General features: G+C 47.2%; 2 protein-coding genes across 2 annotated transcripts in view; both read left to right on the top strand.

Annotated features, from left to right (window-relative positions):
• LOC134578629 (inactive hydroxysteroid dehydrogenase-like protein 1) overlaps positions 1 to 12,628 on the top strand; it is a 1,053,979-nt gene that overhangs the window by 850,692 nt on the left and 190,659 nt on the right. The window lies entirely within an intron of this gene.
• NECAB2 (N-terminal EF-hand calcium binding protein 2) overlaps positions 1 to 12,628 on the top strand; it is a 114,729-nt gene that overhangs the window by 88,031 nt on the left and 14,070 nt on the right. Inside the window, exons 7-8 of the mRNA XM_063437622.1 lie at positions 3,351 to 3,466; positions 5,430 to 5,509. Coding sequence (XP_063293692.1) covers positions 3,351 to 3,466; positions 5,430 to 5,509 — 196 coding nt within the window. The remainder of the gene's footprint in view (positions 1 to 3,350; positions 3,467 to 5,429; positions 5,510 to 12,628) is intronic.

Genomic DNA, 12,628 nt, shown 5'->3' with positions numbered 1-12,628 from the left:
GAGCAGTAGTGTGTGTGTGTGTGTGTTTATCCACAACTACTAGATAAAGAAGTTAACAGCGCTGCATGAACGCCTAGCTGCACAAATGAACTAACTACTAACAACAGGCTCCCACCCTGACTGGCTAACACAAGGCAGAACAATACTGGTCATGAAGAACCCTCACAAGGGAACAACACCATCCAACTACTGACCAATAACCTGCTTCACCACAACATGGAAACTCCTGTCAGGCATCATAGCCTCCAAGATCCAATGGCATATGAGTCAATATATGAGTAATACTTAGCAACACCAGAGGATCAAAAAAACAACTACTGGTAGACCAAGCAATCACAAAGGATTCTAAGACCAGACAGACCAATCTGTGTGCAGCCTGGATTGATAACAAAAAAGCCTATGAAACCATGCCACACACATGGTTACTGGAATGCTTGGCTCTCTACAAGGTCAGCAAGACCATAAGAGCCTTCATCAAGAACTCGATGGGCAAGTGGAAAACAACTCTAGAAACAACAGCTACAAGTACCTGGGGGTACCACAAATGCATGGCAACCATGAGGAAGAGGCAAGAAACATAGCAACATCCAAGTACCTCCAAAGAGTCAGACAGGTCCTGAAGTCCCAGCTCAATGGCAAGAACAAGATCCAAGCCATCAACACATATGCCCTACCGATCATCAGGTTCCCAGCTGGAATAATAACCTGGCCAAGAGAAGAACTGGTCACCATGGATGTCAAGACCAGGAAACTACTCATTATGAATGGAGGATCCCACCTGAAATCCAGCACCCAGAGACTATACAACTGCCGGAAGGAAGGAGGTCGGGGCCTGATGAGTGTCAAGGCCACAGTCCTGGATGAAACGCAGAACATCCACAAGTACATCACGAAGATGGCTCCCAAAGATGTACATGCCTGAGACTTAGTTACAATATCTATAAAAGTAGTGTACAAGTGCATACATTTGAGCTTTGGTTGCTCTAATTAAAATAAGCAGGTGTTTACTTACTTCATAGACACTGAATTTGGCTATGGGCAAGACAGCTGCAGCCGCTGTTTTAAGAAATACTGGTTTTAAAGTATGCTATTAATAAACCTGCTTCTGTTCCAGACGTGTTTTTTTTTTTTTTTTTTGTTTTTTTTAAATCCACAGAGTGTAAACCATACAGAGAAGCAAAGGAGAGAAAGTATAAACACTTCAATTGATCATTAACATTTGAAAAGCAGCAATCAACATTAAAACAAAACGTTTGATTTGCATTTTATTATAGAAGTGATTTTATTTTTTTTCCGCACCATTTTTCATCACAACATCCATTGAAATCCTGAAAAAATGTTCTGTTCTGGTTTGTTTTAACTCTACATATACTTGTAATCGCAGTGGGGGCGGTGTTGCTGCCTGAGTAGCTTTGATTTAAATACACATGCACCTGAGGAAGTTGGTTGATGGTCGAAACCTTTTTCTTCAACATCAGATTACTGATGAACTCGCCAGCATAGTTTAGAGCTGACTTATATGGGCTCTAAATATTGTGAGTGTTCCAAGTTATTTCTGTTATATGGTTTTACTATATATGGTTTTACTATATACATGTTGCCCTATGATGGTCTCTTATGTTTACAGAACCAATATATGTAGAACCACTAGGGGCCACAACATAGGACGCCACAATCACAAATGTGCAGATATAATTACCACTCGGATCCAGGAGTAGAACATGAAAAATAAAAGATCTAAAAGTACATAGTGTAGTATTTATTAATAAATATAAAATCAAAGAGAAATATTGAAAACACACTCACAAAAGAAGTGGCACAATATGAAGGATATCAAAATTGTGCAAACAAGCTTTTAAGCCGCATAAAAGGCTAATTCCCCACTAAGACCCCAGACTTCCTTCAGCCTCCAACCATACCGCAGGGATCACCAGGAACGTTCCATATACATCTCATCTCCATATTATATTATTGGGAACTTATTGGAACTACTGGTGTCAAGAGGTACCATGTGTAGCAGTAGGGACTTTTATGCGGCTTAAATGCTTGTTTGCACAATTGTGATGTACTTCACATTGTGCCACTTCTTTTATGAGTGTATTGTGGACCTTAGTGGTTCTACATACATTGGTTTTGTTCGGCTTGCCTGCACCTTTTTTCCGTTTACCTGTTTTTACATTGTCTTATGTTTACTGTGCAAATGAATTATATAATACCTATATCCAGAATACCACATACCATTGTGTGCGCAATCACCTTACTCCTATTTCTATGTATGTATTAGGTGTTTTATAATACAAAGCACTTGGGGGATTTTTTTTAGCTGCACTGGGTTTTACTTTCATTTTTATATTAGATTTTATCGCTACCGTGTCTCTTTTTCTGTTAATATTTTGGAGTACATAGGCCGATTTTCCCACCATTTGGTTCACATATGAAGTAAAAAGAAATAACTGATAGAGGGGAAAACAAGGAGCAGTAAAAAAAAAAAAAAATTAAATCTATGTATATAGTTATATATTATTTTTTTTCTTCATCAATCTTCTATCTATTTTTTTTTTCTTCTACATATTGTGAGTCATGAAACTATGTACATTGTCCGTTTCAGTTGTTTCATGGTTTATTTCATGCAGCGTTTTGAGTTGTTGAATTCCGGTGACCCGCCGATCGGCCAAAATTCAGATGAATCTCATTTTTTTTTTTAAACCAAATGCAGAAGTCTACTTCCTATGGCTCTTCGGTTGGTTTCCGATTGCTGGATACCTAACCTACTCCTCTCTGTTTTAAATTCATTGTAACAAAGAAAGTATTGCAATAACTGGCTGATATATACTGGCGAGCAGAAGTCCAGATTAGTATACCTGCACTGTGCTACATGATGGTAGCAGATGCTGTACAAAAAATGTATTCCAGCACAACAGATCAATTCACAGCTGCTCACCCAACAAAGCATGCCCACTGCTCACAAAGCACCTTTATCTGGTGGTAAAAAGAACTTGGAACACAAGGTTCAGTTCGGGAATACCTGTCTCTCTGCCATTATGAAATATGACTGCGCTGCACGCTGAGAATGTGCCATTCATCTCAAGGGGGCAGCGAAACCCCCAATATAGTATATATGTTGTATATTTTGCTATTATATCAACTGTAAACTACAACTCTTGTGAGGCTCAGCCGGTACATGGCCAGGTCAAGGTCTCCCATTCTTTGAAGTGGCTGATGTAGGGGATGTCTGATAGGAGATTGAACAGGCTCACAGACTAAGGAAACCTTGCAGTTATTTTATTTAAAAAGCAGACCCTTATTCAGCAGCTATGTCAAAGAATATAATCTATTTTATTCTTTTCCAGGCACTGCCACAATAAGACTGGACAGGGGATGATAGATGGTTGGTATGAGGACTCAACGCCCACCTACCCAGGAAGCAGGGCTATAACCAAAGACCTGAGGAAGAGCATCAAAAGTAGTGAGCAAACTGGTTACCTCCATTTGTTTATACATTTTTTTTACCCTGCGTGTGTGCATAGGACCAGACTGACATCTCACAGGGCTCCTAGGCAATATTAGATCAAGGACTCCCTCATGCCCTGCATACATACAATCACCGGTGACCTGTACATCCTTGGGTTGTAGTATAATATTCATTCACACGATTTCAAAAATGTATATTAACATATCGGTATATAATTTTTTTAAATATATTTCCTACACAAGTGTTTGGCTTTAACACACACACACACACACACACACCACACCCCCAAATACATACAAAAATATAGGCAGCCTAGCCATGTATGGATGAATGGAGTAGACTAGCTGTAGTGATGTGTGTGGGGCCTGTGAGGCTGCTTTTGGAATTGAAAGTGTGTAGGGATTCTGCTTGTGAGGTTGTGCCTTTGGGAATGAGGCTTTTTGTAGTCAAGTGTGTGTGGTGTGGTTCTGTTAGTGGTGGAATGTTTGTGTGTATGGGGGCTGTAGTGTATCTGTGTATGGTGGAGATGTGGGGTGTAACATGTTGAGGTGAAAACCCGCAGCAACACTCTAATACAGTTGCTGGCAGATAACTTGGTCTGCAACCACAGGAGGTCCCACACTGCATCCTTCCACTGGCATTATGGTGGGCTAGTCACTGAGGTTTCTTTGATCTCCACACCAACTGTGAAGCCCCTTTTGTGGCCCTGTCCGTCTTGGCTCATTGAGGCCAACTGGACATTTGCATAGTATGTGCCCTACGCCTTGTCAGGGTCTGGACCCTGCACTAGGTGGCATCCTGTCAGGCCCCAATCCTATGTCGAGCCCTCAGTCAGTGACCTTGGTATGGTATATCCGGTAGATTGTATAGATACAAACTTAGTGTTTCTAATTAGTGTTTGTTAAAGTATATAATGTTAAATGAAAAAAAAAAAAAACACATTTGAAAATATTTAAAGAACTTTATATTGATCAGGGAACAGACAAACATCATTGTTAGAGCGTAGAAAATGTTTATTGTAATAGGGGTCAACAGGTCAAAGGGAACATAATTGAAGACACACTTGTTTAAGTACACCTCTTTTACCATATTTCACAGGAGGAAGAAAAACAAGAAAAACACAACACGTATGAGTGTTAGTACCAGTAGAGTTATGCACTTTTAATCAACAAACTTTGACACATACAGCAAATTTTACAAATACATGTGAATATTTTCAATATACTCCTTTATTTAAACTGAGCTTAAAATACAGCCATCAAAAATGCTTGTTAAATGTTCTTTTGGGGCATCAATTAATTAAATATTGATTCATTTATTGTATTTGTATTTATAGAATAAATTTTTTTGTTAGTTTCTCCACAACTTCCACAGTAGTAATATCAGCCCAAACTATCCATTCCCTCCTCTAATATCCCACACAGATAATGTAATTTGCTGTTCTCCCGGACCCCAAATTAACATTATTTTTCCATAATGGACATCGTACTTTAGTGTATTCCCTCTTTGATGTGAGAGTGTGCGTGTGTGTGTGTGTGTGTTTGTTTATGTGTGTGTGTGTGTGTGTGTGTTTGTTTATGTGTGTGTGTGTGTGTGTGTGTATATGTATGTATGTGTGTGTGTGTATATGTATGTATGTGTATATATATATATATGTATGTATGTGTGTGTATATATATATATATATATATATATATATATATATATATATATATATATATATATATATAGAGTAGAAATATTCTTCTTCCACCAAGCTGTGGATAAGTTGCTCTAAATTCAAAGTTTTATGCCTACCCCTAGGCCTGCAATCCTTTTAGCAGCCATATCACAGACTCCTAAATACCAACCGTTCATATCCCATGGGATGGGAGGTCTTGACTGAAGTCTCTGATGGCATTCCACAGTAATCTCGCTGAGCAAGTGGATGAAATGACTGGTATTTGTTTGTGCACAGGCTCATCAGACATTAAGGAGGAAGGTCTGGAGGCTCAGATTAACCGACTGGCCGAACTGATCGGAAGACTGGAAAATAAGGTGAGCTACACAACTGTAAATCTGTCAGAGGGCCTAGCGGCCAGGCCGCAGTGAAAAAAATACATTAAACTGTTTTGACATGACTTTTTTTCTTTGTTGGGAGTTAAATGAGGTGGAACAGAAGCACAGCGCCAGGTCCCCACTGAGTTAATGTGAGATCTAGTGTCGGCTTGTCTACCACTTTGAAAGGAGCAGTTAAGCCAATTCAAGAAAAATATTCTTAAATTGAGATGTGAATCAAAAGCATGTTTTGTAAACATTGGAATAGGGGGGTATTATTGTGTAACATTCAATTCTGTCTCAACTGAAAAGCCTGAAAACAAAGCGTTGCTAATGAAAAAGTGAGGTAGAGTTCGTAAAGTGGAACAATCGCTATGGCAACCATGGAATGTTCATTTTGATTCCAACAGTTCCCACGGTGATTGACTCACTTTTAGAACGCTGCCCATCTTTTCTTATTACAGAATTTAATAACTATCTGTTTTTGTTTTTTTAAATTTACAAAAAATGTTTTGTAAATGGTGAGCAATACGAATGAGACGGTTGTATTTATGCTAAGAAAGTGTACGTGTGGTATTTCTAAATTATGATATTCAAAGACCTATAAACCATTTCTTTTTGCAAGCCTCGGTCAAATGTTAAACATAGCATATAGTAATCAGTGGAACATGGAAAGGATATGGTGCACAAAAGCACTACTCGTGTCCAACTGAACTGGAAGAACACATTTTTATATTGCATTTTGCCATCTAAATGTGAGAGTTCAAATGTACTCTTATATATATTATATATTTTTATGGTGTCTTGATCCTGAGGAAAGTCCACAAGCTGGACTGAAACGTCGATCTATTTTTTAATGAAAGAAATAAAGCATTGAAGATTTAAATCTCCAACCGTGAGTGCAGCTACATGTATTGTTTTTTCCTATATATATATATATATATATATATATATATATATATATCAGTTTTATTTTAAGTATCTGCTATTTTAATGTAGGGATCCTTTATCATATGGAATCTCAGTATATCTCGGTGGCATCTGCAAACGGGATGACAAATGACTCCTCTCCTGCTAAGGCCCAGAGGAGGCGGGCTGAAAGCTAGCCGGATAGGAGGCATGTGTGGGTGTGGTGGGTGTGGGTGTAAAATGGGTGTGGCATTTAGGTTAAGGGTTTGGGTGGGGTTGTATAAATAACGGACATTTTGTCCCCTTCACCTCAGCCATCTTAAAATAACGGCAAGGTGACAATCTCTCCCCCTGTTTCCTATTATTGTGTTGCTTTTGCTTACCCCACGGCCAGAAGCATGGATATAGACGGAATCCTTGCTGCTCTTCGGGCTGAGGCCCTCCAGGACGGTGGCCGGCACCTGCAGGCCCAGCTGGTAAGGCTGCAGGGTGCCTCCCTGGTAGCTGCTCCCTCTGTCGGCAGCCAGGGTACTCCGCGCCGCCGGGCGCGTCCTCCTACCCGTTATAGCCCCTCGCGGGAGGGTCGGGTGAGGGGTAGGAGCAGGAGCCCCGTTGCCGGCCCGCGCGCCAGGTCCCCCGCGGCCGCGGGCGGCAGCGTGTCAGTGCAGCCTGTCGCCTCCTCCCCGAGGCGGTCTAGAGCTACCCGTGCGGCTGCCGCTTCTCGGGGAGGTGATGGCCATCCCGCGACGGTTCCTGCTCCTGTGATCTCGCGGGCCTCCAGGAGGTCGTCCGCGAGATCACTTTCCAGCACAACGATGGCGACAACCCGAGCACCTGACAGGCGCTCGGCTCATGGTGGATCCCAGGCGGAGCGCGAGCAAGTGAGGTCGGCGGCCGGCTCTTCTTCAGGAGTGGTGAGTAGGCCGCGAGGCGGCAGGGCAACCAGTAGGGGGTTGGGGGGTTGGGGGGTTCGGGGGGTCGGGGTATGGAGCCAGGTCCGGCTACTCGTGGGCACAGCCCCCCCCCTTCTCATCCTCCCCGCTCTGTCTCCCCTGGCCCGGCCACTACCACACTCCCATCAGCCTCATCCGTTCAACAGGCACTCCCATCAGCTTCATCCGGCCAGCATGCACTCCCATCATCCCCAGCCGGACAGCATGCACTCCCATCAACCTCATCCGTTCATCCTGCATTCTCATCATCCTCAGCCGCCCATCAAGCTCTCCCAACACTATCTCCTGCCCATCCTACCCCCCTTGGCCCCCTCCCTATGGGTCTGATGCCCTCTGCATCTGCCCCGCCATTACCCACGGTCCATGCTGCCCCCTCTGGGGCTCTTTCTTCCATGCCAGTTTCACACACAGTCTTTACCACTTCTGCGGGTCCCCAATTACCTGGGTTGGGTGGGCAGGGTTCTTTTTCACCTGTCCTGTCTTCACAGGTCACCCCTGGTCAGCTGACAAGTCGGTTCCCTGATGCTGTGACTGGTGCAGTGCTTCCTGCGGTCGCAGTTCCCTTGGGGCCGTTGCAGCCTGGTGGGCATGTTGAAGTCCCGCTACTACCTGCCAATTCAGCTCCTGCAGGTGAGTACTCCGGTATAACGGGGTTGGGTTTGGGGGGCGCTGGCGCAGGGGAAGTGCAAGAATTGGGTTCTGTACTCCAGGCTATGAAGCAGGTTTTGCTAACCCTTGAGTGGGGATATCGCCCCGGGGCTTCCCCCCCGGCGGCGTTAGATAACCAACTTCGGGCGGGTTGGGCAAGTTCCGCAGGGTCTGATCCTTCAGCAGTCGCGGCGCCAATGCCCGCTAATATGACACAGGCCCCCAGCCCCTCAACCTCGGCGTTGCTGCCGGTGATGCCGGAAACTGCAGTGGGCACAGCCGGGGACGCCGCTGCTCTCTCGGGTTTGGGGGTTGCTCCGGCTGCGCACGGTGCGGCGTACATGTGCTGGTCAGGTCCTCTGGGCCTCCATCTCACGCCGGAATTGCGCGCCAAAATAGAAAAGGGGGAATTTGTTGAAATCTTTTCTCTCCTCCCTATGGAAGATCTTCCCCGGGTTGACGCTGACGCTAAAGAGTCCGAAAAGGACAAAGAAAAGTTTCGGTACCAGAAGATTCCGAAAACTTTCGGAAACTGTATCCGAGCCTTTTCGATCTTAGCCAGCGTGATAGGTGAGAAGACTCCCGCCAAATGTTCTTCCCTATTCTGCTACCAGGACGTCATATGGACCGCTTGTCGGGTGTACGGCGGTTTAGGGTGGTGGCGGTATGATGAGCAGTTCCGCCAACGTTTAGCGGTTCGGCCTTCCATGGGCTGGGATCAAATGGACATTGGCTTGTGGTTAGCTATCATGACCCGCCCAGCCTCACATCAAGGGGGCCTGTCGTCCTTTCTTGGGGGGGCCGGCGCGGGTTCTTCAACCGCAGCGTCGGCCGGGCAACGTAAAACAGGCTGCTGTTGGCAATATAACGATGGCCAATGCAAATTCGGGTCTAGTTGTCGCTTCAAGCATGAGTGTTCGGGGTGCGGTGGGTCCCACCCCGCTTCAAAATGCTTCAAACGAGCCAAAACTGGCGACAAAGGGGACTCCGTGGGCGCTAAGGGCGAAGACGCCGGTGGACGTCGACGCGATGCGCCCATGGCTAAATCGTTATAAGAAGGCGGCTGCCTTATTGCTGGAGAGATTTGGGCAGGGGTTTTGGATCCCTCACCGGCCTCGGCAGGTCTCCGGTTTTTGCAGAAACCTGAGATCTGTTTCTGAATATCCAGGGGTGGTCAGGGAAAAAATGGCGAAGGAAGTCGCGCTGGGCCGAATGGCGGGCCCATTTCGGGATTCGCCACTCCCCGATCTAAGGGTTTCACCGTTGGGCGTGGTGCCCAAACGGGAACCGGGAAAGTTCCGGCTGATTCATCACCTGTCGCACCCTCAAGGGTGCTCGGTAAACGATGACATTGCAGCTGAATTATGCCGCGTTTCCTATGCGTCCTTTGACGCTGCTGTGGGCATAGTCAGGGCCGCTGGCCCCGGGGCACTCATGGCAAAAACTGATATCGAGTCTGCTTTTCGCCTCCTACCAGTTCACCCAGAGTGTCATCATCTCTTGGGATGTGCATTTGAAGGTCATTATTACGTGGATATGTGTCTCCCCATGGGTTGTGCAATATCCTGTTTTTATTTTGAATGCTTCAGCTCTTTTCTAGAATGGGTAGTGAGAATGGAGTCCGGTTACGATTCCCTGCTTCACTACTTAGATGACTTTCTGTGTGTGGGCCCCGCGCATTCCCCGATATGCTCCCAGATCTTACAAGCAGTGTCGGATGTGGCCTGTATGTTCGGCGTGCCGCTGGCACCTGACAAAACGATTGGCCCTTCCACGTGCCTGTGCTTCCTCGGGATCGAGATTGATTTGGTCGTCGGGGAATGTCGGCTTCCGTTGGACAAGTTGGCTGATCTACGTGGGGTGGTCCAGGAGGCGAGCTCCTTGCGGAAGATCACGCTGCAACGACTTCAGTCCTTATTGGGCAAATTAAACTTTGCCTGTCGTATTATGCCCATGGGTAGAGTATTTAACCGACGCCTGGCGGCTGCCACGTCAGGGATACTGAAGCCGTTCCACTTCGTCCGCCTGACCAAACCGCTCAGGGAGGATTTAGCGGTTTGGGCGGTTTTTCTGGAAGAGTACAATGGTAGGTCTTACTGGCAGCAGCCCGAGGTAGCAAACTCAGTGCTGCACCTGTTTACGGATGCCGCGGGTTCGTCGGGTTTTGGGGCTATCATGGGAAAACAATGGTGCGCAGAACCTTGGCCAAGATCGTGGTTCGACTCGGGCCTGACCAAGAACATGGCGTTCTTGGAGCTTTTTCCCATTGTGGTGGCTCTCCATCTTTGGGGGCCGGAGATCAAGGACAGGCGTGTCGTGTTCCACTGTGACAATTTGGGCGTTGTCCAGGCCATTAATCGGTTGACAGCCTCCTCTCCTCCGGTGGTCAGGCTCCTGCGGAGCTTGGTTCTGCGTTGCCTGTCTTTGAACGTTACATGTCGCGCTGTGCATATTCCCGGTGTAGAGAATACCACGGCTGACGCCCTTTCTCGTTTCCAATGGCAGGTGTTTCGTCAGATCGCGCCCGAAGCAGATACGAAGGGCCTTCCCTGTCCCAGAGAGCTATGGTCCCTTGGCCTGAGCGAATAAGGGAATGGATTCGGTCTTCAGTGTCGGATGCTACTTGGGCCCGGTACGGTAAGGCATGGGGTGACTGGGTCGCTCTGGAGCAGGACCAAGGTGGGTTTTCTTCATCTGCGGAGAGGGTTCAGGGGGTTTTACGGTTGCTCTGGTTTTGGGAGGCTAGTGGTTGTTCCCCAGCCACGGTAGCCGGGAAGCTGTCAGGTCTGAGCTTCTGGTTCAACCTGACTCGCGTGCCGGATGTGACCAAAGATTTCATGGTCCGGCTCGCTATGCGTGGCTGGCGTAGAGGTCCACAGCCTCGGGATTCCAGGAGACCGGTTTCTGGCGCACTGCTACTTGGTATCGCGTCGGTCTTATCCAGGGTCTGTTTGTCCGATTTCGAAGCGCGTTTGTTTCGGGTGGCTTTCTCTTTCGCCTTCTTTGGTGCTCTGCGGATTGGGGAACTTGTGAGCCCTAGCAAGCGGATTCCAGGCGGCTTGTTGTTCCATGATGTGTCGGTCGTGGATGATACGGTGCGTTTTTTGGTGCGAAAGTCGAAAACTGACATTTTTGGTAGGGGGCCCTTCGCGCCATTCCCGGCTCGGCTGTCTGTCCCTTCGCAGCTTTTCAATCTTACCTTCTGTGTCGCCCGGATGTTGTAGGCCCATTGTTAATCCATGGGGATGGGTGTTTTCTTTCTCGCTTCCAATTTCTCCGGGTTTTCCGTTTGGCACTCGAACATCTGGGTATTTCGAGCACAGACTTTGGGGGTCACTCTTTTCGGATTGGGGCCGCTACGGAAGCCTCTCGTTTAGGTTTCTCGGACCAGGCCATTCAAAGGATTGGTAGATGGGAATCGGGGAGGTTTCGGTCCTATGTTCGGCCCACTCGGCTGATCGGTATTCCCCTTGTGTTTTCTCCACAGGGCCCGGCCGACGGATCTGGATAATCGGTCATTCCTACATCTACTGGGCCCACCTGCGGGCTGGGGTTCGCCCGGGTGGGACAAGGCTTGGAATACCTCGGGAGCTGGCGGAGGTCCGGTGGTTCGGGTTCCGGGGCATGAAATGGGGTCAGCTGTTGCCTGAGGTCGTGCAGTTATCCACGTTATTAGGAATCCCGGATATCTTGGTGGTGCATCTGGGAGGGAACGATTTAGGTTCGCTGCCCGCGTGGGGCTTAGGGGAGCTGATCAGGCGAGACTTGGCGCGCTTGCGAGTACTTTTTCCAAGAATTTGCTTAATATGGTCAGGAATAGTTTCCAGGAACTATTGGAGGTGCGCACGCGATCAGGGTGCTATGGAGCGCTGTCGAATAAAGATTAATAAGCGGGTTTCCAAGTTTGTGCTAGGTATCGGGGGCTTGGCAGTTCGACACCGTATTTTTGAGCGGGAGGCGGCTATCTTTTTTCGCCCGGATGGGGTCCATCTCACTGATGTCGGTTTGGACTTGTTTAACCTAGAGCTGCAGGATGCGTTGGAGCAGGCCATGGCGTTGCTTGGGGGTCGCGCCCGCTGATTTAGGCGTAAATGCAGCGGGGCTAGTGGCGGGTATGGTCCTTGCCGAACCAATTGGGAAGAGGAGTACAAGAAAAAGAAGGATGCTGGGTCGGGCCCCCTCCCCTAACCTCGGGAAAGGTTTGGGTATTTGCGCGTGCCCTCTGTGCCAGGAATGGTGGCCAGGGGTTGGCATGTGGTATTGGAAGGCCAAGGTGAAGGCCAGGTATCATGGACGAGGGGGAGGGCTGATGCCTCGGTAGGGCGTGTACCCTAGAGGGTTGGTGGTACGGTTGGCAAGGACTAGTTCAAGTTAAATAAGGTTTATACCTTATTTTATTTATGGTTGGTTTTATAAATATGTTTGATAAATTATAAATAAAAGCTGTGGCCTTTTTTATACCACACATATATGTTTCCTAGTTTTGATTGGGTTAAGGGTTTGAATGGGGGTGATGTATTGTGTCGCACCACACGTAACCGCTACCTACACACAAGGCCCAGAGGAGGCGGGCTGAAAGCTAGCCGGATAGGAGGCATGTGTGGGTGTG

The sequence above is a fragment of the Pelobates fuscus genome, chromosome 12, assembly GCF_036172605.1.
Source record: "Pelobates fuscus isolate aPelFus1 chromosome 12, aPelFus1.pri, whole genome shotgun sequence".
NCBI classification, from domain to species: domain Eukaryota; kingdom Metazoa; phylum Chordata; class Amphibia; order Anura; family Pelobatidae; genus Pelobates; species Pelobates fuscus.
This window is presented reverse-complemented; position numbering and strand designations above follow the sequence as displayed.